At 44.8% G+C, this 26,967-nt stretch overlaps 1 protein-coding gene across 1 annotated transcript in view; it reads right to left on the bottom strand.

Annotated features, from left to right (window-relative positions):
• NEO1 (neogenin 1) overlaps positions 1 to 26,967 on the bottom strand; it is a 740,505-nt gene that overhangs the window by 263,920 nt on the left and 449,618 nt on the right. Inside the window, 1 exon segment of the mRNA XM_030191504.1 lies at positions 1,112 to 1,266. Within this exon segment, the coding sequence (XP_030047364.1) occupies positions 1,112 to 1,266 (155 nt within the window).

Below are 26,967 nucleotides of genomic sequence, written 5' to 3' on the forward strand. Positions count from 1 at the left end.
CATGGATAGAAGGGAAGGGAAGTGAAAGGAAAAGAAAAGAAAAGAGGAGGGAACAAACACTGCAAATGGACAGAGAGGAAGGGAAGAGGAGGGAGCAGATGCTGAGCATGGATGGAGAGGTAGAGAAAAGATGAAAAACTAGATACTCGATAAGGAGGCAGAAAAGTGGAAGAAAACTGAACGTGAAAGATCAGTGTCAAAGATGATATAAGGCAGGAAGCGAGGAAGAAAGGAAGAGAGAAAATAGCAGAAAATGGACAGAAATCCACTGTAACAGAGTTTGGGACAGAAACAGAAGAAAGACTGGGAACTAAAGGATTAGAAAAATCACTAGACCACAAAGGTAGGAAAAATGGTTTTATTTTCAGTTTAGTGACTGAAATATGTCTGTTTTTAGAATTTACATCTGCGGTACAGGAGGAAATGTATCTCTTTCCATTTCTCTGAATACAGAATTTGGCATCTTAGGATTTCAGTTTAATTTTTGTCTACATTAATACTTTTAGTATCTGGTCACGTAAACTGTATTTAAAGAGGGGTTATTTGTGTTCTGCATGCAGGATCAATTCCAGGTGTTCTGGTGGGAATGGATGCCAGCACACTTTGGTTGGTATTGTGGCACCACGTGCAAAGATCTTAGTCAGCCCTCCTTCAGCCCTTCTGGACCCTAATCAACCTCAACTTAGTGACCTCTCAGCTAGACTTACAAAATCTTGTTCATTCTCCTTGATCCCATATTCAAAACTAACTGCTTCAGAAAGCAGTTAAAAACATTTTTTATTTTCAACAGCGTTTGAGGAGGTGGGAGGTTTTATGGGTTTGTGAGGTGGAGGGGCAAGTACATGGCTATGGAAACAATTTTTGTTATTTGTTTTGTTTTTGATCTGAGGTTTGTGATGTATTTTATTACTGTGTATGTAACTTTGTAATCCACCTAGAACACGGGATTGTGTGGAATAGAAATTTGAAATAAATAACTGGCTCAAAAATGATTCTGGCTCAAAAATGATTCTGTTGGTAGTCAATCACATAGCTTCTTCTATCTTTCCCATGTGTCAGTAATGAACATTGCATAAAACAGTATCTACTGATAAAATTAAAGTTTGCTTACTACTATCTTGAAGTAATCACTTGGGATCACCATGTCTCCGTTTTTAACCCACTTCACTGTTGGAGTTGGTTTTCCAGTTACTTCACATTCAAACACAATGTCCATGGACTCATGAGCATAAATATTAGCAGGACTTCTCAGGAACATAGGAGGAGCTTTCGTTAAAAACAAAAAAAGAAAAAAAACAACAACACGTTAGCTAACATTACAAGTTTTTGATGCTGTACATTCTAAGCTTCAACAATGTAGAGGCTAATTTTATAAGGGACTTGAGCATATAAAAGTGTTTCAAATGCTCAAGTAGGCTCTTATACACTGCCCAGGGCTATACATGCATAAAAAGGAGGAGCAAAACACACTACTTTTATATGATATATACACAGCCTTCTTGGGAAAGAATAGGTAGAGCAGGTTTGACACTTAATCAAATAAAATACATGCATATTTGTCTATTCTTACCAGCATAAACATGTATACAATTATACCCACATTGCATTTCCTTCCCTGGAACCAGTTTATGATAGCACATAGGTGCATGTTTCCTTTATAAAATAGGTGAAACATATATGCCTATGTGCCAGGACAGCCTAAATTATCTGTTATATTAGCGGTTCCGAACTGTGTGCCGTGGTGCTCCAGTGCACTGCAGCAAACTCACATGGAAGCTGTGGCATAGAACCCCTGCAAAATTGTGGCTGGCTGACAGGGATGCCCAAGGCCTGTCAGCTGAAGAGGTCCACGTGAAGCATGTGCAGGAGTGCTGGCGTCGGTGGTTGAAGCATGCCACCAATTTGCTCAAGTAGTATGGAGCTTGGGCCTTGGATTTTTTCGGCTGATGAGGCTTGGACAACCCCGACAGCAAAGGTAAGACTCAATACCATGGGGGTAGTGGGAGACCTGAGAGGAAAAGTGTAGCCTAGGGCAGTGTTTCCTGAGTCCGGACCTGGAGTACCTCTTGCTAGTCAGATTTTCAGGATATCCACAATGAATATGCATGAACTTGATTTGCATGCACTGCCTCCATTATATTCAATTTTTTTTCATGCATATTCATTGTGGATATCCTGAAAATCTGACTGGTAAGGGGTACTCCAGGAATGGACTTGGGAACCACTGGCCTAGTGAACAGATAACGTTTGGGAACCACTGTTGTTATATTATTACTCTATATTCTTGCATTAGCAGGTTTTCACACTCCTTCCACTCCCATTTGTTTTTCCTTGAACAAATGTCAATAACTACAAGCTTGATCTTAACTGCCTCAAATGATTTCAGAAGATATAAAAGAAAAAAATGTAAAGTGCCTTGGAGGCATAACTATAGTTTATTTGCATAAAATAATTTCTTCCTATTCTGAAACAAATCTAAAGCTCTATAACTAAAAACACTTTAGTCATGAAATTCATGAATTTTGTTCTAAGTTTTTAAAACATTATAGTCTGTGTTCCCTGAAAGAATATTCCCTTGTTTTGTTACCAGAAACAAATTCAAGAATAACAAACATGTCTTTTAAACATGTCTTAAGATTAACAAATATTTATAATAGCTCACCAAATAAAAACATTTCCTTTTGCGGAGCCAAAGAAGCAAGCAAGCAAAGTTCATATTATGTTTATGTTTTAATAACCACCTTTTTTTTCCAGGAAAACACAGCAGTTTACCAAACAAGAGAATTTTCAGAAAGTGAAAACAGGAGAGTGGGATAAGGCAAAATGGGAAACGGAACCAACCAGTGTGAAGCTGTCAAATCTCACTCTAGTCCAGACTGCCATGCACCAAGGGAAAAAGATTACAATGCCCCTTGAAATTTAAGGAAAGATGACTCCAATTGCAACAATGGTGGAAGTGAATTTCAAAGTTTGACCCCAGAAAGAAAAAGGCACCATGTCTCATGAAATCCAGCTGAGCAGAGGCAACCAAAAAAACCCCAAAAACAATCTATAGCCACACATGGAATAAAGAAAACGTAGAGATGTATAAATAAGGAGGGATGCAAGATAAGAAGCACAACTTGTATATAGAACTGAATGAATCAGAGTCAGAATCTTGTACTGAATCTGATGTGAAATTGTGAGTCAGTGTGTTTGATCAACAGTGGAGTCACATGGTCAACCAGGCAGCCCAGAATAGAAGTCACATTGCTGTATTCTGCACTGATTGCAGTTATCTAGCCAAGTAAGGAGGAAGGTCCACATAGATTATGATGTTGTAGTCTGAGTAACAGTAGCATAAAGAGGTGTTAGCTGTGTGTGCATATTTAAGAAGCATCATATTGATCTCAACTGGCAAAGTGCTCAAAAGGAGCATTGAACAATGTGATATCTGTTCTTCCAAAAAAAAAAAAAAAAAGACACCAATCTATGAAAATTGCCAAGTACCAGAAAGAATCTACTAACAGAATTGGGTGACAACCCAGATGAGGTAACAGAAGGCTGAAGCTGTAACCCAGTGATCCAACAGGCAAGGGATTTAGAAGGGTTTAAAGCAGTCAATTTGCAGATATCCATGAGGCAGAAATGCTGAGACTAGTTTCAATCTACCTCAAAGTATCATCCATTATCCTTTCCTATAATGTTTTTGGTCTCATGCATTACAACAATGGTCTCTAATTGTTCTCATACCTCACGCTAACATTATCAACTTTTGTCTCACCTAAAAAGTAAACTGCACTGAACCCTGGAAACAGTATACAAGAATTGATTGATTTAGAAAAAATCTGGAGCAGCAAGATGTTTGGTTGCCACACGAATATCACCTGCATAAAAATAAACTGAAAATACCCTGAGATTCCAGAACAGTTACAAGAGAACTAAGAAAAATACTAACATGCGGGGGACTAATACAGAGTCCTGAGAAACTGCAAGGAAAAAATAAAGTTGCAGAAGTGTCAGTAAGGAGTGTAACAGAAAATAAATAGTAAAAGAAGAGAAGCAGTAGAGAACAGTACTGGTTAAATCTAATCCCATCAGCCTTTCTAGTAAAGTGTGATCCACTAGGTCAACAACAGAAGTAAGATCAAGAGATCACCAAAGCGACACTACCCTTTATCTAGTGAAGGAGCATGGAGCCAAGACTAAGGAAATGGGTCAAGAGGACAATATGTGGGTCTAACACAGGATGAAAACATAGTAAGAGCCAAATTACTGAGGGGATTAAAAGATGGTCATTGTTGAATAACAGCTCTGGACCCATCTGAGGGAGGAGAAGTAATTAGAGCTGATAAGGCAGAAGAGGAGTAAGAGAAGAAATCAATGAGCTATGCAAATTATAGATCTTGGTACCAAAGAAGTGCGTGAAAGAATATGTACTAAGAGTATCCGGAACTGATGGGCCGATGATCAGAAGCAAGCGCAGGCACTAGAGGCTGTTAGCACCATGAGAATTTCCTGTGACAAGATTAGCTCTTATAGAAAAGGTTTCCTTAGGTGATTCATGGACATGATTCATTTGGTTAGAGTAAGATTTCCAGACCTCTTTCACTTTTTTATGAGGAGCGAACTTACAGCAAACAAGACTGAACTCAGACTTGTGATGATGCCAGCATCTCTCGGCCTGTTTGACTTGATATTTCAGAAGCCTCAGGTCCAGCGATACCATGGCTGAAAATGGGAGGAGCGAGAAGAGGCTGGCTTAAGAACCAAGACGTGTCAAGCACTGCAGGATCAATGTCACCCAAACCATGGGGGCTAGAAGAGGTGGTGCCTCAGAGAAAGATGAAGCAGACTGCCTAGTAATTGTGAAAGACTCCAGGAAACTGATAAAGAAGAGAAAGAATGAAGATCGACTGCGTAGTCCATGTTAGTGAGCACAAGGTTCAATATGTGACCTGAAGAGTGTGTAGCAAGCAAATGAATTGCAGAAGGCCAAGATCAGAAATAATTTTAAAAAACATCCTATGGAAGGGAAGTTATCAAGGACTATTAGGTTAGAAAATAAGACCACTGCCTCAACTAATGTAGCAGCAATAGAATCCCAAATGGAAGCATTAGCTGCTGGAGGGTAATAAAGAACAAGAAAATGAATAGGACTATAGTCTAGATGGAACAGAAATAATTCAGAACACCAAAGATGATTAGTTGAAAGTTCAGTAATAGGAAATGCTATTCAAAATATAGCAGCCACTCCACCTCCTTGCCCAGAAAGGGATCTAGAAAGAGCCATAAAGTTTGAGGGACAGACATTCATTGAGAAAATAAAGCAGCCCGTATTATTTGTAGGGCTTCAAAATATGATAGGATTACACCTCTCCTACACCATCTTCACTGGCTCCCAAGTTGAAGCCAGAATAAAATTTAAGATTCTCACTCTGACACATAAAGCCTTACATTTGACTCCATCATATTTAGCCAATCTCATTATACCATACTCTCCCATACGAACACTTCGATCATTTACAGATAATAGATTAGTAATTCCATCACCCCAAAAGGCCAGATGGGAGTCTACCAGAACCTCAGCTTTATTTTTTCTAGCCCCTTCACTTTGGAACTGCCTTCCAAAAACTATTAGAAGTTTCCTATATTCACTTCCATAAATTCCTGAAAACATATTTGTTTCAGAACACGCTCGACAATAATCTGGGATGAAAGGGAAAAACAGACAGAATACGTATTAACTAATAATATGTAAATTATATTTTTGGCATGGATGGTTGTCTATTGTCTACATACATTTTAATATGGATTTTTTTTTGTTTTGCTGTGCTTTTCTATCAAATTAATGGATTTCCTGTATGTTTTTAATATAAATTTTCTTTAAGATGTAAACCGTTCTGTTTTGCGAATGCAATAAGAAATGGTATAGTAAATAAATAAATGATAAACAATAAAAGGTTCTTGGTCAGTCATAGAAGTTGCAGATGAGAGGATCAAGTGATATAATTTCTTGGGATCCTATTCACATGAAATCAATGCAAGTATTCCTTCATGGCAATGTTAAATAGAACAATCTTCAAGATCTGTTCAGGAAAAAAGCTTTCAAAAATGATGACACTTTAGATTACTTAAAAATCAGTCTTAGTAGTACATAAGAATAATCCTCTTGACTGTTCTCATCTGAGAACACCAAAACAAGACAAAATAAAGAGTTAGGATACACAGTAGAATAGTACTTCCATTTCTCTCTCATTCAGGCCTTCAACCTCCCAAGTTGCCAGTTATTATGCCAAGGCCTTTAAACAATGATTACAAAATTATATTATCTCCTTCTTTGTTTATAATGGTAAGCTAAGGAAGATGCCACATTAAGTGCCACATATGTTTGTCCATTTTTGTCAGTTCATGTTAGTACTACTTTTTTGTTTACATATTTCATAGCTCACATCTGATACGCCATATAGGTCAAGTACATCAAAGCAGTTTACACTAAATACAGTACACTGGTGAAATATGATTAAAATAAGACAAGAAATAGGGAAGATAGGGAATTGAGTGACATATCGATAACACTGAGTCAAAACATTGGGGAATTTACTACAAAGCATTAAAAAATACATGATCAGCAGAGCCGTGCAATAGGTTAGGGAAAAAAGAAAGAGGTAGATCATACCTGTATCCAACAGAGAAGAAAAATTCAATAAAGGAAAGTAGTTGTATGAACAAAGAAATTTCAGGGAATATGGCTAGATCCCATCGAGGGAAAGGTAACAAAAATAAAGGTTTTCAGAGTGGCTTTAAATTTCTTGAGAAGATGCCAGTCTAATGTTCAGAGACGAACTATTCCAAAGGGCTGGGGCAAGCATTTTAAAGCTTAGCCTAGAATGGGTGGCAGAGCTGGTAGTTGGGAGGCGGGGCTAGTGCTGGGCAGACTTATACGGTCTGTGCTGGGGCTGGTGGTTGGGAGGCGGGACTAGTGCTGGGCAGACTTATACGGTCTGTGCCGGGGCTGGTGGTTGGGCGGCAGGGATAGTGCTGGGCAGACTTATACGGTCTGTGCCACAGCTGGTGGTTGGGAGGTGGGGATAGGGCTGGCCAGACTTATACGGTCTGTGCACTAAAGAGGACAGTACAAATAAAAAAGTAGCACATATGAATTTATCTTCTTGGGCAGACTGGATGGACCGTGCAGGTCTTTTTCTGCCGTCATCTACTATGTTTACTATGTTTAACAGGCCCTTGTATGATCCAATCTGATTATTTGATGTGAAGGAACAAACAACTAAAACCAAATTTCCTCTTGCTCTTTTTTTTCTTAATGTCAGAGACCTTTATTGAACAGTACTCCAGCTCAATCAATCAGGGCCATGGTAAGGCACCATAAACCTTCATTTGCAATTATGGATTTAGATTTGATACACTACCTTTCTGTGGGTACAACCAAAGAGGTTTACATATATTAAATGCAGGTACCTTTTCTGTCCATAGTAGGCTCACTGTTAAGTTTTGTACCTGGGGCATTGGAGGGTTAAGTGACTATTTGTAGTTTTTCACTTTTCATATTCCTTACTTAGTCCAATCAATGCAGAAACAGTTCTCAGCCGGGGGCCATGAGTCTTCTAGAACCCTGTAATCGTTATGCCTAAATGCAGTCATGACATGCTACCAATAGCTAGAAAGGTAAGGAGGGGTGACAAAAATTTCTTCATGTATATTAGTGAAAGGAGAATGACTAAAAAGGGAATTGTGAGACTGAAAGATGCTGCAAAACGCTATGTAGATAATGAAGAAAAAGCAAATTTGCTAAATAGATACTTTTGTTCTGTTTTCACAGAAGAAAATCCTGGAGAAGGACCACGATTGACTGGCAAAAGTACATATGAGAATGGAGTAGATATAGCACCGTTTACGGAGGAGAGTGTGTATGAACAACTTGAAAATCTAAAGATGGACAAAGCCATGGGACCGGACGGGATATTGAAGGAGCTCAGAGAGGTTCTGGCGGGTCCTCTTAAAGATTTGTTTAATAAATCCTTGGAGACGGGAGAGGTTCCATGGGATTGGAGAACAGCGGAGATGGTCCCTCTTCACAAAAGTGGTGATAGGGAAGAAGCTGGAAACTACAGGCCGGTAAGCCTCACTTCGGTTATTGGAAAAGTAATGGAAGCGATGCTGAAGGATAGTGAATTTCCTGGAAGCCAATAAGTTGCAAGATCCAAGACAACATGGTTTTACCAAAGGGAAATCGTGCCAAACGAATCTCATTGAATTCTTTGACTGGGTGACTGGAGAATTGAATCATGGACGTGCCATAGACGTAATCTAATTAGATTTCAGCAATGCTTTTGACACGGTTCCCCACAGGAGACTCTTGAATAAACTTGACAGGCTGAAGATAGGACCCGACGTGGTGAACTGGATTAGGAACTGGTTGACGGACAGACGCCAGAGAGTGGTGGTTAATGGAATTCACTCGGATGAGGGAGTGCCTCAGGGATCGGTGCTGGGGCCGATTCTGTTCAATATATTTGTGAGTGACATTGCCGAAGGGTTAGAAGGTAAAGTTTGACTTTTTGCACACGATACTAAGATTTGTAACAGAGTGGACACCCAGGAGGGAGTGGAAAACATGAAAAAGGATCTTCAGAAGCTAGAAGAATGGTCTAAGGTTTGGCAAATAAAATTCAATGCAAAGAAATGCAAAGTGATGCACTTAGGGAATCGAAATCCATGGGAGAAGTATGTGTTAGGCGGTGAGAGTCTGATATGTACAGACAGGGAGAGGGATCTTGGAGTGATAGTATCTGAGGATCTGAAGGCAACGAAACAGTGTGACAAGGCGGTGGCCATAGCTAGAAGGTTGCTAGGCTGTACAGAGAGAGGTGTGACCAGCAGAAGAAAGGAGGCGTTGATGCCCCTGTATAAGTCGTTGGTGAGGCCCCACCTGGAGTATTGTGTTCAGTTTTGGAGGCCGTATCTTGCTAAGGATGTAAAAAGAATTGAAGCGGTGAAAAGAAAAGCTACAAAAATGGTATGGGATTTGCGTTACAAGATGTATGAGGAGAGACTTGCTGACCTGAACATGTATACCCTGAAGGAAAGGAGAAACAGGGGTGATATGACACAGATGTTCAAATATTTGAAAGGTATTAATCTGCACACGAACCTTTTCCATAGATGGGAAAGCGGTAGAACTAGAGGACAGGAAATGAGATTGAAGGGGGGCAGACAAGAAAAATGTCAGGAAGTATTTTTTCACGAAGAGAGTAGTGGATACTTGGAATGCTCTCCTGTGGGAGGTGGTGGAGATGGAAACGGTAATGGAATTCAAAAATGCGTGGGATAAACATAAAGGAATCCTGTTCAGAAGGAATGGATCCTCAGAAGCTTAAAGGAGATTGGGTGGCAGAGCCGGGGGTGGGAGGCGGGGCTAGTGGTTGGGCGGGGCTAGTGGTTGGGAGGCGGGGCTAGTGCTGGGCCCTGAAAATGGCAGATACAAATCAAAGTCAGGTATACACATAAAGTAGCACATATGAGTTTATCTTGTTGGGCAGACTGGATGAACCGTACAGGTCTTTCTCTGTCGTCATCTACTATGTTACTATGTTACATTGTGCAACTGACCAATTCCTTCCCTCCAAGGTCTAGAAATGCCTCTGCAGTATCCCCAAATCCCTATCGACATGCAGAGCAAAAGGCCTAAATTGGGTTTTGAATCCAGTTCTTTACATGGCAGTGTGCATGTAAATCACTCTAAGCATGCTGCATGTCACCTGGCTCCAAGAAACTATTTGAAACAGGAAGTTCTGCCTTCTCTGACAGAACTTCCTATTACATTGAGGCATCGGCACCAGTGACACAGCAGTTTGCTTTCACTACAGCGGCTGTGAGGAGCAGGGAGGAGTTGCAAAGGAGAGGAGGCTGCCGGAGAGGTAAGAGGAGTTCACACTGCCAGCAGAAAAAAAGGGAGAAAGATATGCACTGTGCTCCGGGGGGGGGGGGGGGGGGGGGGGGGTGTAGGTGGGTGGCGGCAGTGGCAGCAGAAAGAGAAGAGCCAGATATGTGGAGAGGAGAGGGGCAACGGCAGGAGAAAGAGGTGAAGAGTGAGTGATGCGGGGAGTGGTGGCAGTGGGAAAAAGAGAAGAGTCAGAGATGCGAGATGGAGGGGCAGTTGCAGCGGCAGCAGGAAGAAAAGTGCAAGGGATTTGGATAAGGAGGGGGCGACGGCGAGAGAAAGAGGAGAAGAGTGGCAGCTGCAGTGGTGGTGGGAGAAACAGGAGTAGAGCCAGAGATGCGAGGAAGGAGAGGGGTCACGGCAGAAGAGATGAGTGAGAGATGCAGGGTAAGGGGTTGCTAGAGAGAGAGACAATGATGTGCCAGAAAAGTAAGAAGAGGTGCCAGAAGAAAAAAAAAAAGAAGAAGAGAAAGAAAGATGGAGACCTCGGGGGGTGGGGAGGGATGGGGGAAACAGATGCTAGAAATAGGAGATGGAAGAATCAAAGAAGGGAGATGGTACCCATAGGTTAAACATTTTAATAGCGATTAGCCGTGCGATTTTATCTTTTGGACAGCCCTAATTGGAAGGTTTTACAGCCTCATCCTGAGTCCTCAGCAACATCCTTTGTCAGAAGAGAAGTGTTGGTCTGACCAATTTAAGATCCACAAGGACCTGCTCACTCATATGAGTAAGCATGGGACTGTGCAACGGGTCATACTTTGTGCAAATCGGGGCATCATGTTGCAGCATGCTCATGATAAACCCTGTGCAGGACACCAAGACGAAGGAGTTACCTATGAGACCCTAAAGCAAGTGGCCTACTGGCCCCATATGCGGCAGGATGTGAAGTTGTACAGCAGATGTTGTTTAACATGTTGCTGTTTCCAACCATCTTTACCATCTCATCAAGTACCACCGAGGAATAAGGGCATTGTGATGCCCTAGTCTGACATCCAGATTGACTGTATCAGACCTGTGATTCGATCCACTGGTGGTAATAAATACAAGCTTACTGTCACTTTGCCTGTTTACCAAGTGGGTTGAGTATTTGCCTACACCCAACTGCACAGCAGAAACTATGGCTACCTTGCTAATGAATCATGTATTCAGTAGACAGGGCCTACCCATGCGTGCAGACTACAGAATGAAATAGGGATGAGGAAACGTGGTTAAGTGCGGAGACGGGAACAAGGCCAAAGTCTGTCCCTTTGTCATTATCTAAAAGCTTGAGACCAGCCTTAAACAGGCTGTTCCAACTAGATTGAACAGCATCTATAAAATGTTAGTATCAATATAAAAAAACTTAACATCTTAGACAACTGGCAACAGAATTCAATGATAAACTGAAGAAGCTGCTTTTGGATTTAAATGAAGCACTGTTAAATGACATTGTTTGCGTCTTGTCAGCCTTTGATGTGGCAACAGCCTTTGATCGGATTCCTACCATCTGCAATGTCCTATCACGTGCCTAGTTGCTCAAGCATTGGGTTACCATATGTCCAGTTTTACCTGGACATGTCCTCTTTTTGAGGACACTGCAGGGCATCCAGGCGAGTTTTGCCAGCCTGCCCTTTTGTCCAGGTTTGCAAAGGAAAAATCTGACAACTCTTGCCAGTACCTCCCAAAGACTGAACCTCTCTGTATTACAGAGAAGCCTTGGCTATTGTATATGGCTTATCAAATTTGGGAGAAGCCAGTAACCTGTGGCACGCAGGAACTTTTAGAAAAGCTTCTCACATCCTACAGCTGTTGCTGGTAACCTGGCTCAAGCCAAGGAGGAGGAATCCCATCTCTAACCACATCTCTAACCACATGGAATTTCCTGGAAGCCAATAAGTTGCAAGATCCGAGACAACACGGTTTTACCAGAGGGAAATCGTGCCAAACGAATCTCATTGAATTCTTTGATTGCGTAACTGGAGAATTGAATCATCGACGTGCTATAGACATAATCTACTTAGATTTTAGCAAAGCTTTTGACACGGTTCCCCACAGGAGGCTCTTAAATAAATTTGATGAGCTGAAGATAGGTCCCGAAGTGGTGAACTGGATTAGGAACTGGTTGACGGACAGACGCCAGAGGGTGGTGGTAAATGGAGTTTGCTCGGAGGAGGGAAAGGTGAATAGTGGAGTGCCTCAGGGATCGGTGCTGGGGCCAATTCTGTTCAATATATTTGTGAGTGACATTGCCGAAGGGTTAGAAGGTAAAGTTTGCCTTTTGCGGATGATACTAAGATTTGCAACAGAGTGGACACCCGGGAGGGAGTGTAAAGCATGAAAAAGAATCTGAGGAAGCTAGAAGAATGGTCTACGGTTTGGCAATTAAAATTCAATGCGAAGAAATGCAAAGTGATGCACTTAGGGAGTAGAAACCCAAGAGAGACTTATGTGTTAGGCGGGGAGAGTCTGATAGGTACTGAGGGGGAGAGGGATCTTGGGGTGATAGTATCTGAGGATCTGAAGGCGACGAAACAGTGTGACAAGGCGGTGGCCGTAGCGAGAAGGTTGCTAGGCTGTATAGAGAGAGGTGTGACTAGCAGAAGAAAGAAAGTGTTGATGCCCCTGTATAAGTCATTGGTGAGGCCCCACCTGGAGTATTGTGTTCAGTTTTGGAGGCCGTATCTTGCGAAGGATGTTAAAAAAATGGAAGCGGTGCAAAGAAAAGCTATGAGAATGGTACGGGATTTGCGTTCCAAGACGTATGAAGAGAGACTTGCTGACCTGAACATGTATACCCTGGAGGAAAGGAGGAACAGGGGTGATATGATACAGACGTTCAAATATTTGAAAGGTGTTAATCTGCAAACAAATCTTTTCCAGAGATGGGAAGGCGGTAGAACGAGAGGAAAGATGTCAGGAAGTATTTTTTCACAGAGAGGGTGGTGGATGCTTGGAATGCCCTCCCGCGGGAGGTGGTGGAGATGAAAACGGTAACGGAATTCAAACATGCGTGGGATATGCATAAAGGAATCCTGTGCAGAAGGAATGGATCCTCAGAAGCGTAGCCGAAATTGGGTGGCGGAGCAGGTGGGTGAAAGAGGGGTTGGTGGTTGGGAGGTGAGGATAGCGGAGGGCAGACTTATACGGTCTGTCCATAGCCGGTGTTGGGAGGCGGGACTGGTGGTTGGAAGGCGGGAAGTACTGCTGGGCAGACTTGTACGGTCTGTGCCCTGAATAAGGCAGATACAAATCAAGGTAAGGTATACACATATGAGTTTGTCTTGTTGGGCAGACTGGATGGACCGTGCAGGTCTTTTTCTGCCGTCTTCTACTATGTTACTATGGAAAACGCTCTAAGGGAGCAGACTGTCTTAAGGTGAGAACAAATGAGGCATGTCTATGGTCGAGATTTAGTCTGACTTATTGCTTTTAAAAGACAGTGATAGATCCCTGGAGCCTGGTTTTTAGCCTAATATTTGCTGCTTTTGTAGCCCTTTCTCAGGAATAATTATTATGTTTATGTTTATTACACAATTTTACACACTGCAAAACTTAAACAGATCATGGTGGTTAACAATTAGATTAAAAATAAAAATATAGATCATGTATAAGAAAGGAACTTCAAATATCAGACAGGAAAGACCTAAAACAACAATCATACAAGCTTAGTACTGTAACAGAATACATGCAGATATCCCTTCTTGTGTAATACTTAGCCATTTATTTGGTATAATCTTATTGTAGTATTTATTTTTGTATGCTTGTGTGCCAAGTTTGCTAATTATCATTTATTATTATGATTAAATAATAATATATATTTCCAGATATTTCTTCACTGGGTAACAGCCAGTGCTGAACCATAACAGTCCTAAGAGTGCAATTATACCTTATACCCCTAGCAGACATGTCCAGAGTAATTACTGTTCTTGTGGTTTTCTGTTCCTCTTATTTATTTATTCACTGTGACTTACTACAGGATAAACAAAGAAGAACCTGATTTGTAAAAAGTAAACATAGAAATATGATGACAGATAAAGGCCAAATGGCCCATCCAGTCTGCCCATCTTCCATAACCCTTAACTCTTCCTTTTCCTAAGGGATCCCACATGCTTGTCCCATGTAGCGGAAGCATGACTTAATAGCACCACAGACATAGTGGTAAACTGCACAAGAACCTAAGTGTAGTATGGCTGTAACGGGCTTCCAAGAAAGCACTAATATAACCTGCACAAAATGACCATGGTTGCAACCCAGAATTCTATAAGTACACTGGCTTCACTGGTTTTTGTGGCTGCGAGGATTATTTGGAAGCTACATGTTGGGACCCGAGTGCTGGATTTAGTGTTGATCTTGTAACAATCAGATAAGATGAGAACACCTGAAGTAGATTTCCAGTGCGGGGGGGGGGGGGGGGGGGGGGGGGGGGAAGAGAGAAAATGGCCAATATTTAACAGATTCTGGATATTGAGGGCAGTGGTGTGAAACGGGTAGACGGGTCAGGTAAAAGACAAGATAGGTGGGGAAATTGGTGTTGGGTTGCATATAAGAAACACTCATCTACCCAACAGGAATAATCTTAACTGGGCAGAGAAAACAGGTCAATTTGGTCTTTTCCTGCTGCCATTTATTTCAGCTGGGAACATTTCTAAGATACTCTGCTAGATCAGAAGCCCACCAAAAATCATTTCTAGTGTTACTATAACATTCGTAAGTCAGACAGAGAGAAATTCACATTGCACATTCAAAAGTGTCTATTTCCACAATTATACTACTGACAGAATGCGACATGATGTATACACAATCAATGAATATTCTGAACAAGTCAGAAAGCAATTACTTATCTCTTTTATATTAGCACTTGTGCAGCCTAATTTTTTTTGTAGGACACCCAGGTCAGAAGAGACATATCTAAATCAGGATGTTCAAAATTTTGCAAAAGAATTGCTGAGCATAGACCCTTTTACAAATACAAACAAGGCCATGGAAAGAATAAGCATTTTGAGGAATATAGTACAGAGCAGTCAGAAAAAAAAAGAGCAGACCAGCATAATAGAATAAAACAGGCTGTAACTGCTGTGAGAGAAGCAGTCTGCTGCTTTTGAGCCTTTATTTGTTTGCTGCCTTGTATCAACCAGACAAGGATAAAATTGAATTGCTACTGCTGGTTTATGTTAAGCCCCTGCCACAGTCCTTGACAGGGCGAAACATGGCCATGTAGGGCGATTAGAGGAGTCATAGTTTTTACTCGTACTCATCTATGCTGAATAAATATTGTTTTATTCTATTACTCTAGTCTGCTCTTCTTTTCTGCTGTTCTGGATCTAACATTATATTCTGAAATTCTTATCCCATAATGTGTACATGTTGCTATAACATTTTGTAAGCCAATTGAGCCTGCAAATAGGTGGGAAAATGTGGGATACAAGTGCAGCAAATAAATAAATAAAACAGACTGCTTGCCTGTGTGTTTTGGTACAGAATAACCATACCAAAAAAAAAGAGTAGCATCACTTAGAGCATGAGAGTAATTTTTTTTTTATAATTCATGTTCACACCAAGGGCCCTGTTTACTAAGGTGTGCTAGCATTTTTAGCTTGTGCTAAACGCTAGGGATGCCCATATATTCCTATGGGCCTCTCTTGTGTTAGCACGCACTAAAAACGCTAGCGTGCCTATAGCGTGGCTTAGCACTGTCCCCCAAAGTGCTGTTTTAGGTGCATAAATGGGCTCTTTGAAAATTAGGTCATGCTAAAAGTATACATATGTTATACAATTCTTGTATTATGCTGTATTCCAAATGGATTCTAAGCGGATCACATCAATGTAAATCCTATACAATAGGAGAATTACAATACTCCATCCCTTTATATATTAAAAAACTGCATACCTATTTTTAAAGGAAATCCTTAAATGTAGGAATAGAGGCTTTAGAAAGGTAAGCTATATCTTTAACTTGCCAAATACTCAAAGCTGGCATGTACGTTTATAGTAGGCAAGCTCAGGGAAAGCATTTAGGGAGGAGTGTGGGCAAAGTTGCAATTTATGTGCACATTTTATACAGGACATGCCATCATTTACACATGCTCTTAAATTGAAGGTATAGACAATCATTCCTACTTAAATCAAAGTATGGCTCTCATCAAAGTTTTGCCCAAATTCACCTATAGGTTGTCACCCTGGTAGAATCATGATATTCTCCTCCTGAAAAGGCAGTGTAGAAAATTAGTGGTCCAAACATAAATCTGATGAGAACAAAATGCTTTGGAGGAAGGCTATCAGGGATTATAAGAAAAAGATTGTAGAAGCTAAAACCCTCTACTATAAAGAGCAAATTGGTCGCAACCACTTAAATACCTATAAGCTCTTTAGCCTTCTTAATAGGCTTATGTCCACCAAAAACTTAGCATCAGTAACTGTAGCCACACCATCTGCTAATCAATTAGTCATGTACTTCGAATAAAAACTAAAATTAGGGGAGGGGCTGTACTGCAACTTAAGGCCACTTGAATCAAGCAGCCTAGTCCGGATGCTGGTACTGCAGCAGACCGACTGTGGTCCTCCTTTCTGCTACCCACTCATGAAACGGTCAAATCCTCTCTCACAAAGTATCCTTCTTGGCATTGCCTTCTGGATGCTTGTCTGAGTTATTTATTTAAAACTGCACTGATAGGATTCATTGACCTTCTTCAAGCTCATATTTCATTTATGCTGACACAGGGTGCTTGTCTGAGTTATTTATTCAAAACTGCACTGACAGGATTCATTGACCTTCAAGTTCATACCTCATTTTATGCTGACTCAGGGTGCTTTTCCTCAGCAGAAAGGTTCCATAATATACTCCGATCCCTAAGAGCACCTCGGTTTCATTTGGATTACTAATTACAAGCCTGTCGCTTCTATCCCACTGTTGACTATGGTAATGGAGAGAATAGTTGGTACTCTGCTTATGAATTACCTTTCCTCTTTCTCCCTCTTGCATAAATTCCAGTCAGGCTTTAGGCCTTGTTATAGTACAGAGACAGTCTTGACCACCTTAATATCTGATTTTAGGACAGCAATTGATCTAGGTTTTAAAAGGGGCTCTTTTACTAAGGTGCAGTAGGCTCTATATGCGTGCAGCGCACGCCCAAATGAGAATACCGCCAGGCCAGCACGCCTCCCTGGCGGTAAGTTCAGATTTGGCATGCGCCCATATTGCCTGGATGAATTATTTCCTCCCACAAGCGCCATTTCCAGCAGTAATTTGCAGTTGGCGCATGCCAACCAGTCACCACGCATGTAGCGCATGAGCCCTTATCGATAGATCAATGAGTGGCGTTAAGGGCTCATGCTGGTTTTAGACACATGCTGGCTTCAGTTTTACCGAATGCCCTTTTCCCTTCACATTTAAAAAAAAAAAACTTTTTTGCAGACGCGGTAAAAACTGGCCCAGCGCGCACCTAATACACACGCCTACACTGTCGCAGGCCACTTTTTACCATGGCTTAGTAAAAGGGCCCCTAAGTTTATAGTGATGCAATTTGATATGTCAAGTGCCTTTGACCTCATTGATCATAAGTTGCTTTTAGGCCTGTTGAACCTTCCCACACAGTCCGAACTGGTCCACCAATGGTTCCATGGCTTCCTAAAATATAGATCGTATCAGGTGAAGTTGTCAGGTTCTCTCTCACCATTCTGGTTTCCTGACTGCGGGGTGCCATAGAGCTCATCGTTATCTGTAATCCTGTTCAATATTATGATGGCTCTGTTAAGTGAAAGACTGGAGGCAGTGGGGTTCTACACTTTCATTTATGTGGATAATGTCACAATCTATATCCCTTTCAATAACGGTCTTCCAGAAATTGTTAAATTGTTCTTGAGATTAGGTGAGCATATACTCTATGCAAGTGAATATATATTTTATAAAGTGCCTTCTCTACCCAAATTATTTCCCTGGGAACACAGTCCATGAAAAAGTACACGTGCTTTTGTCAGCACGCATATTTGTATACAGCCATGCAGTTTTATAAGAGCCACTTTCCACATGTAAAACACATTTTGACCATACTTTAAAACTCACCCCCACCCCTCTATGAAAACCTATTGAAGCTTATTTTGTAATATATTTTACTAGAATAAAGCTGGACAACCATTATATGGAAATTGTCCATACACAATCTATTTTAAAAACACACATACACACAAATCATAGAGTACTAATAAATACTATTTATTATTAATTATAATACTGAATTAAAGTTGGAAACCAAAAGTTTATTTATTGCCTTAGAAACAAAATAGGGTTTCAAGCTTGCAAATGAATAGCATGAAGCCAGAAAAAAAAAAGGTTTGTGTCTGTAGCAACAGCACACTATGAATGTTCTCCTTTATGAAAGACATTTCTGTTTTGATAGCCTGGAGCAGGAGGGCAGCTTGTTTATTTTTCTTGCAAATTCAAATAGTTTCTTTTCCTATGAATTAGTATTTGCCTTTCCATTTAATCATATTAGTCTGTCCCAAAGAGATATACACAACCTTGAGTTTGGGGTGCAGTGCCCCCTCACCCTGAGCCAGCATAAACCTGAGTTGGCTGGAAGGAGGCAGATGTTCTTGAACTAGCTGGAAGGCCGAGAAGAGGGAGAGTGCTGAAGTGGCAGGGGAAAGGGAGAATGCTTTGATAGCAAGGAGAAAGTGGGGGAAGTTCTGGGGTTGTTTTTTTTTTGGTTGGCAGGAGGGTGTAAGTGCATGTGTGTATAAGAAAGTAGGGGTGGGAGGGGGGAGGAGAAGACTGTACATCACCCCCTTCCCCCTCCACACACATACACAAATCCATGTCAGTGTGAATGGATAAGGGGTGAGCTGCTTAATTTCAGAAAGCATTTGGCAAGTTCCTCATGGGTGGGGAAGAGAGAAAATTTATACATATCCTGGGCCCATACCCACCAATTTGACTTATCTACTATTTTCCACACCAAATTAAGAGGTCAAAGTACATAAATAATCCTTTTACACAAAATCAACAAATTTAGGGATCTCTTTCATATACTCTTGTAGTTGAGTTCTTTCTATCAGATCTGCATTTGGTAAACTACTATAACCCATGCTCTATCCTATTCAAATGTAACGGTTTATTGTTTATCTACACCCCCTCTTAGTATGTTTTCTAGTTCTTTGGTGACAAAATAGGCACTTAACACTGAAAGACGTACGATGGAGAGACATAGGGTATGATACATACCTGTAGCAGTTGTTCTCCGAGGACAGCAGGCTGATTGTTCTCACGACTGGGTGACGTCCGCGGCAGCCCCCACCAACCGGAAAGAAGCTTCGCGGGACGGTCGGCACGCAGGGCACGCCCACCGCGCATGCGCGGCCGTCTTCCCGCCCGTGCGCGACCGCTCCCGCCAGTTGAATGACTAGCAAAAGATGAAACACACAACTCCAAAGGGGAGGAGGGAGGGTAGGTGAGAACAATCAGCCTGCTGTCCTCGGAGAACAACTGCTACAGGTATGTATCATACCCTTTCTCCGAGGACAAGCAGGCTGCTTGTTCTCACGACTGGGGTATCCCTAGCTCTCAGGCTCACTCAAAACAAGAACCCAGGTCAATGGAACCTCGCAACGGCGAGGAAACAACAGAAATTGACCTACGAAGAACAACTAACTGAGAGTGCAGCCTGACCAGAATAAATTCGGGTCCTGGAGGGTGGAGTTGGATTTACACCCCAAACAGATTCTGCAGCACCGACTGCCCGAACCGACTGTCGCGTCGGGTATCCTGCTGGAGGCAGTAATGTGATGTGAATGTGTGGACAGATGACCACGTCGCAGCCTTGCAAATCTCTTCAATAGTGGCCGACTTCAAGTGGGCCACTGACGCTGCCATGGCTCTAACACTATGAGCCGTGACATGACCCTCAAGAGTCAGCCCAGCCTGGGCGTAAGTGAAGGAAATGCAATCTGCTAGCCAATTAGAGATGGTGCGTTTCCCGACAGCGACCCCTAGCCTGTTAGGGTCGAAAGAAATAAACAATTGGGCGGACTGTCTGTTGGGCTGTGTCCGCTCCAAGTAGAAGGCCAATGCTCTCTTACAGTCCAATGTGTGCAACTGACGTTCAGCAGGGCGGGTATGCGGCCTGGGGAAGAATGTTGGCAAGACAATTGACTGGTTAAGATGGAACTCCGACACCACCTTCGGCAGGAACTTAGGGTGGGTGCGGAGCACTACTCTGTTGTGATGAAATTTGGTATATGGAGCATGAGCTACCAGGGCTTGAAGCTCACTGACCCTACGAGCTGAAGTAACTGCCACCAAGAAAATGACCTTCCAGGTCAAGTACTTCAGATGGCAGGTATTCAGTGGCTCAAAAGGAGGTTTCATCAGCTGGGTGAGGACGACGTTGAGATCCCATGACACTGTAGGAGGCTTGATAGGGGGCTTAGACAAAAGCAAGCCTCTCATGAATCGAACAACTAAAGGCTCTCCAGAGATGGCTTTACCTTCCACACGATAATGGTAAGCACTAATCGCACTAAGGTGAGTCCTTACTGAGTTGGTCTTGAGGCCAGACTCTGATAGGTGCAGAAGGTATTCAAGCAGGTTCTGTGCAGGGCAAGAACGAGGTTCTAGGGCCTTGCTCTCACACCACACGACAAACCTCCTCCACTTGAAAAAGTAACTCTTTTTAGTGGAATCCTTCCTAGAGGCAAGTAAGACCCGGGAGACACCCTCAGACAGACCCAACGCAGTGAAGTCTACGCCCTCAACATCCAGGCCGTGAGAGCCAGAGACTGAAGGTTGGGGTGCAGCAACGCTCCGTCGTTCTGCGAAATGAGAGTCGGAAAACACTCCAATCTCCACGGTTCTTTGGAGGACAACTCCAGAAGAAGAGGGAACCAGATCTGACGGGGCCAAAAAGGCGCGATCAGAATCATGGTGCCGCGGTCTTGCTTGAGCTTCAGTAAGGTCTTCCCCACCAAAGGTATGGGAGGATAAGCATACAGGAGGCCGGTCCCCCAATGGAGGAGAAAGGCATCCGACGCTAGCCTGCCGTGTGCCTGAAGTCTGGAACAGAACAGAGGCAGCTTGTGGTTGGTCCGAGAGGCGAAAAGGTCCACCGAGGGGGTGCCCCACACTCGGAAGATCTTGCGTACCACTCTGGCATGGAGCGACCACTCGTGCGGTTGCATGACTCTGCTCAGTCTGTCGGCCAGACTGTTGTTTACGCCTGCCAGGTACGTGGCTTGGAGGAGCATGCCGAACCGACACGCCCAACGCCACATCCCGACGGCCTCCTGGCACAGGGGGCGAGATCCGGTGCCCCCCTGCTTGTTGACGTAATACATTGCAACCTGATTGTCTGTCCGAATTTGGATAATTTGGCAGGACAGCCGATCTCTGAAAGCCTTCAGTGCGTTCCAGATCGCTCGGAGCTCCAGGAGGTTGATCTGCAGATCCTTTTCCTGGAGGGACCACAGACCCTGGGTGTGAAGCCCATCGACATGGGCTCCCCACCCCAGGCGAGATGCATCCGTCGTCAGCACTTTCGTGGGCTGCGGAATTTGGAATGGACGTCCCAGGGTCAAATTGGTCCGTATGGTCCACCAGAGCAGTGAAGTGCGGCAACTGGTGGAGAGGCGGATGACATCTTCTAGATTCCCGGTGGCTTGGAACCACTGGGAAGCTAGGGTCCATTGAGCAGATCTCATGTGAAGACGAGCCATGGGAGTCACATGAACTGTGGAGGCCATATGACCCAGAAGTCTCAACATCTGCCGAGCTGTGATCTGCTGAGACGCTCTGGTCTGCGAAGCCAGGGCCAAGAGATTGGTGGCCCTCGCTTCGGGAAGGTAGGCCTGAGCCGTCTGGGAATTCAGCAGCGCTCCTATGAATTCCAGAGACTGAGTTGGCTGGAGATGGGACTTTGGGTAATTTATCACAAACCCCAGCAGCTCCAGAAGCTGAATAGTGCACTGCATGGACCGGAGGGCTCCTGCCTCCGAGGTGTTCTTGACCAGCCAATCGTCGAGATATGGGAACACGTGCACTCCCAGCTTGCGTAGGTAGGCCGCTACCACCACGAGGCATTTGGTAAACACTCGTGGGGCAGAGGCGAGCCCAAATGGCAGCACACAATACTGAAAGTGGCGTGCGCCCAGGCGGAATCTGAGATACTGTCTGTGAGCTGGCAGTATCGGTATGTGAGTATATGCGTCCTTTAAATCCAGGGAACATAGCCAATCGTTTTTCTGAATCATTGGCAGAAGGGTGCCCAAGGAAAGCATCCTGAACTTTTCTTTGACCAGGAATTTGTTCAGGCCTCTCAGGTCTAGGATGGGACGCATCCCCCCCGTTTTCTTTTCCACAAGGAAGTACCTGGAATAGAATCCCTGCCCTTCCTGCCCGGGTGGTACGGGCTCGACCGCATTGGCGCTGAGAAGGGCGGAGAGTTCCTCTGCAAGTACCTGCTTGTGATGGGAGCTGAAAGACTGAGCTCCCGGAGGACAATTTGGAGGCAGGGAGGCCAAATTCAGGGCGTATCCGCACCGCACTATTTGGAGAACCCACTGGTCGGAGGTTATGAGAGGCCACCTTTGGTGAAAAAATTTTAACCTCCCTCCGACCGGCAGATCGTCCGGTACGGACACTTGTAGGGCGGCTATGTTCCCGTGGATCCAGTCAAAAGCCCGTCCCCGGCTTTTGCTGTGGAGGCGCAGGGGGCTGCTTAGGCGCACGCTGTTGACGAGAACGAGCGCGCTGGGGCTGTCCCTGTGCCTGACGAGGCCTTCGGGCCGGCTGGTTGTACCTACGCTTTTCAAAAGAATAGGGTGCAGCCTGCCGTGCCCGGGAAAAACGCCCACCAGTGGGGGCGGATGCTGAAGGCGCCCGGTGGGAGAGCTTGTCGAGAGCGGTTTCCCGCTGATGCAGTTGGTCCACCATCTGCTCGACCTTCTCACCGAAAATGTTATCCCCCCGGCAAGGGACGTCGGCCAGTCTCTGCTGGGTGCGGTTGTCCAGGTCAGAGGCGCGCAGCCATGAGAGCCTGCGCATCACTATACCTTGGGCCGCAGCACGAGATGCCACATCACAGGTGTCAAAAATACCCCTGGACAGGAACTTTCTGCATGCCTTCAGCTGCCTGACCACCTCCTGATAAGGCCTGGACTGCTCCGGCGGGAGCTTCTCGACCAGGTCCGCCAGCTGTTGCACATTGGTCCGCATGTGGATGCTCATATAGAGCAGGTATGACTGGATACGGGTCACGAGCATGGAGGATTGGTAGGCCTTCCTCCCAAACGAGTCCAGAGTGCGAGACTCCTGCCCCGGGGGCGCCGAGGCGGTATCCCTCGAACTCCGTGCCCTCTTGAGAGCAGAATTCACGACCGCTGAGTCATGGGGCAATTGGGGCCGCATGAGCTCTGGGTCGGAGTGGATCCTGTACTGGGACTCTGCTTTCTTGGGAATGGTGGGGTTAGTTAATGGTCGCACCCAGTTCCGAAGCAGTGTCTCCTTCAGGACATTGTGCAGCGGCACCGTGGAGGACTCTCTAGGTGGTGATGGATAGTCGAGGACCTCGAGCATCTCGGCCCTCGGCTCTTCCACAGAGACCACGGGGAAGGGAATGCTGATAGACATATCCCGCACAAAAGAGGCAAAGGAGAGACTCTCAGGAGGTGAGAGCTTCCTCTCCGGTGAAGGCGTGGGGTCCGAGGGAAGGCCCGTAGACTCCTCTGAGGAGAAATATCTAGGGTCCTCCTCTTCCCCCCACGAGTCCTCATCCTCGGTATCGGACATTAGCTCATGTAGCTGAGTCCTGTACCGGGCCCGGCTCGACGTCGAGGCACCGAGGTCTCGGTGTCGTCGAGCGGTGGCCTCCCGCGCCGGCGGGGACGGAGCTCCCTCCATCGACGTCGACGGGGACTCCACCTGCGTGGCAGTCGAGACCGGCACCGCAAGCGGCGGCGGTGTCGACAGCCCCGGCGCCGGGCTAGAGCTCGCCGGCGCCACAGTCATCGGCGCCGAGGGCGCAAGCACCCCCGGCGCCGGCACAGCCTGGCACATCAGCCCTTCCAGGATCCCCGGAAGGATGGCTCTGAGGCACTCGTCCAGGCCCGCTGCCGGGAAAGGCGGTGGGGCCGGCAAGGGTGTCGGTGCCGGAAGCTGCTGGGAGCCAGGAGACGGCATCGAGGTGCCGGAACCCCGACGCGCCGGTACCTCCACAACCGACGGAGACCTCTCCTCTCGACGATGACGCTTCGGCGTCGACTCCTCTTCGGGATGCACCGAGGGCGTCCGGTGACGACGCTTCTTGTCCTTTTTTCGATGCACGTCACCGGCGCCGGAGGGCATGGAGGAGGAGGAGGTCGATCCCCCTCGGTCTCGAGGCACCGGGTCAGACAGGGTTCGGTCCCGTGGCTCACGAGCTGAGGGAGTGACCGGGGCCGACTGCCCACGCGGCCTCTCAACCCCACTCTCACCGGCGGACCGGCGGGCCGACGGGACCTGTTCTCCTGGGGTCGCTGCCATCGGTGCCGATGTCTCGGGCATCGATACCGGTACCGAAGAACCGGCCTTCGATACCGATGCCGTCGAGGTCGACGTCGAGGGGCCGGCGCAAGTTCCAAAAAGACGGTCCCGCAGAACTTGCCTCGCAACCTGAGTCCGTTTCCGGAGACCGAGACACAAAGCACACGACTTGAGATTGTGCTCCGGCCCGAGGCACTGGAGGCACCAAGCGTGGGTGTCGGTCTGCGAGATCGGCCGGCTGCAGCGACCACACTTTTTAAATCCACTCGGGACCTTCGAGGACATCGACGGAAAAATCGCGTCGGCGAAGTCAAAGTCGTCAATGGTGGCTAAAATCACACCACGAAAAAATAAACGACCGAGCGACCACTAGGCCGCAACGTGGCGTCCCCGCTGGAAGCGAGGGAAAAGGGGAGCGCGTGCTCCACACGCGCAGAGATATTTTTTTTTTTTTTTTTAACAAACAAGAAAAGGGAAAACCGAACGGTAATCCGAAGCGAAGCGACGATCCGCGTAAACGCGGTCGAAAAATCCGGCGGCTGAAACAAAGAGAGTGGCAGAAGCACAACTCTCTCCAGTCGCGGAAAAAAAGGAACTGGCGGGAGCGGTCGCGCACGGGCGGGAAGACGGCCGCGCATGCGCGGTGGGCGTGCCCTGCGTGCCGACCGTCCCGCGAAGCTTCTTTCCGGTTGGTGGGGGCTGCCGCGGACGTCACCCAGTCGTGAGAACAATCAGCCTGCTTGTCCTCGGAGAAAAAAAGGAACTGGCGGGAGCGGTCGCGCACGGGCGGGAAGACGGCCGCGCATGCGCGGTGGGCGTGCCCTGCGTGCCGACCGTCCCGCGAAGCTTCTTTCCGGTTGGTGGGGGCTGCCGCGGACGTCACCCAGTCGTGAGAACAAGCAGCCTGCTTGTCCTCGGAGAACAAACAATACCCATAAAATAAAATGGAAGCACATCTATTAGAAGATTTAATTTTCCTGGTCCCTGTATTTTTACCTTTTGAGAGTCATATAATAGATCTGAGCTCATACTTACAGTACTTTAGAGTTATTGCGATCATGACATTATAAATGCTTAATCTATTGTTTACTAAGTTGAACTAGAGTACTTTTCTAGGAAGTCCACAGTGGATTACTAGCACAGAGCAGGATTTTTTTTTTTTTAAAGCTCATGGCAAATTACATTCAGCTTCAGTACTTAGTAGGTACTTCCAGATCAAAGCATCCTGAAGAAGAGTATTCCTCCAGTGGCATCAGCAGAAAAGAGTAGGAGCAGGCTGTGAAATCTAGCAGAGAACTGCAGCAAAAACATTTCACAGACTACCAAAAATCAATCTAGGCTTAAAGATGTTATGTATGAAAATAGATTTCACTTAGTTAATGGCGCTTCTGGAGAACATGTAATAAAGTAAGAAACAAAAAGACTGCCTCTGGCATCCATTCTTAGATCAATTTATACTGGCAACTCTTGTAAACTGTGTATATATACTGACTTTTACCTGAAATAATAAAAGATAATATTAAAAAATCCCAGCGTTAACAGATTATAAAAATACAATTATTAATATCCATTGCTTCTAATAAAGAGGATCCTAAAGAAAGTTACCAAAGCAAGAATTTTCAGACAGAAAAGGAAGCTGTTAGTATTATCCAAGCTCTTGTGAAATAACCCATCCAGACTGTGGGAGCTGTTAATTATCACTTGAGGTATTTCTCTAAATGCAACGATGAAAAAGTGATTTAGGGGTCCTTTTATATCTGGTGCACTAATGGATTTAGTGTGCGCTAAGATGCCCATTATATTCCTATGGGTGTCTTGTCATTTAGCACGTGCTAATCATTAACGCACCTTGGTAACAAGGACCCCTCAGAAATTTGTCCATGTAAACTGATGTATATTGGTAAAACCATAAGAAAACTTAAGACCAGACTGATTGAGCACTGTAGTTGCATTAAGAGAGGCCTCCTTGACAAGCCATTAATAGAGCACTTCATAGAGAAGGGTCATGCTTTTAATGACTATGGGCTTGTGATACTGGCAGCGCCCTGTCTCTCTTGGTGTGGAAGAGAGAGAAGTTAGAATAACAGTTTATTCCTAATGTTAACACTCTTAGTCCTTCTGATCTTAACCAGGAAAACGATTAAATAGTAACATAGTAAATGACGGCAGATAAACACCTGCACGGTCCATCCAGTCTGCCCAACAGGATAAACTCATTTACATGGTATGTGATACTCTATATGTATAGCCGAGTTTGATTTGTCCTTGCCTTTCTCAGGGCACAGATCATAGAAGTCTGCCCAGCACTGTTCTTGTACTAAGTTCTGAAGCTAACATCGAAGCCCCTTTAAATTTACACTCAAGCCCATCCCTATCTATTCAGTCACGATCAGGGCATAGACTGTAGAAGTCTGCCCAGCTCCCGTTTTGTTTCCCAATCTCCGCTAAGATTCCACTGAACCATTCCTTCTAAACAGGATTCCTTTGTGTTTATCCCACGCATGTTTGAATTCCATCACCGTTTTCATCTCCACCACCT

Source organism: Microcaecilia unicolor, chromosome 1, assembly GCF_901765095.1.
Source record: "Microcaecilia unicolor chromosome 1, aMicUni1.1, whole genome shotgun sequence".
Classification (NCBI taxonomy): domain Eukaryota; kingdom Metazoa; phylum Chordata; class Amphibia; order Gymnophiona; family Siphonopidae; genus Microcaecilia; species Microcaecilia unicolor.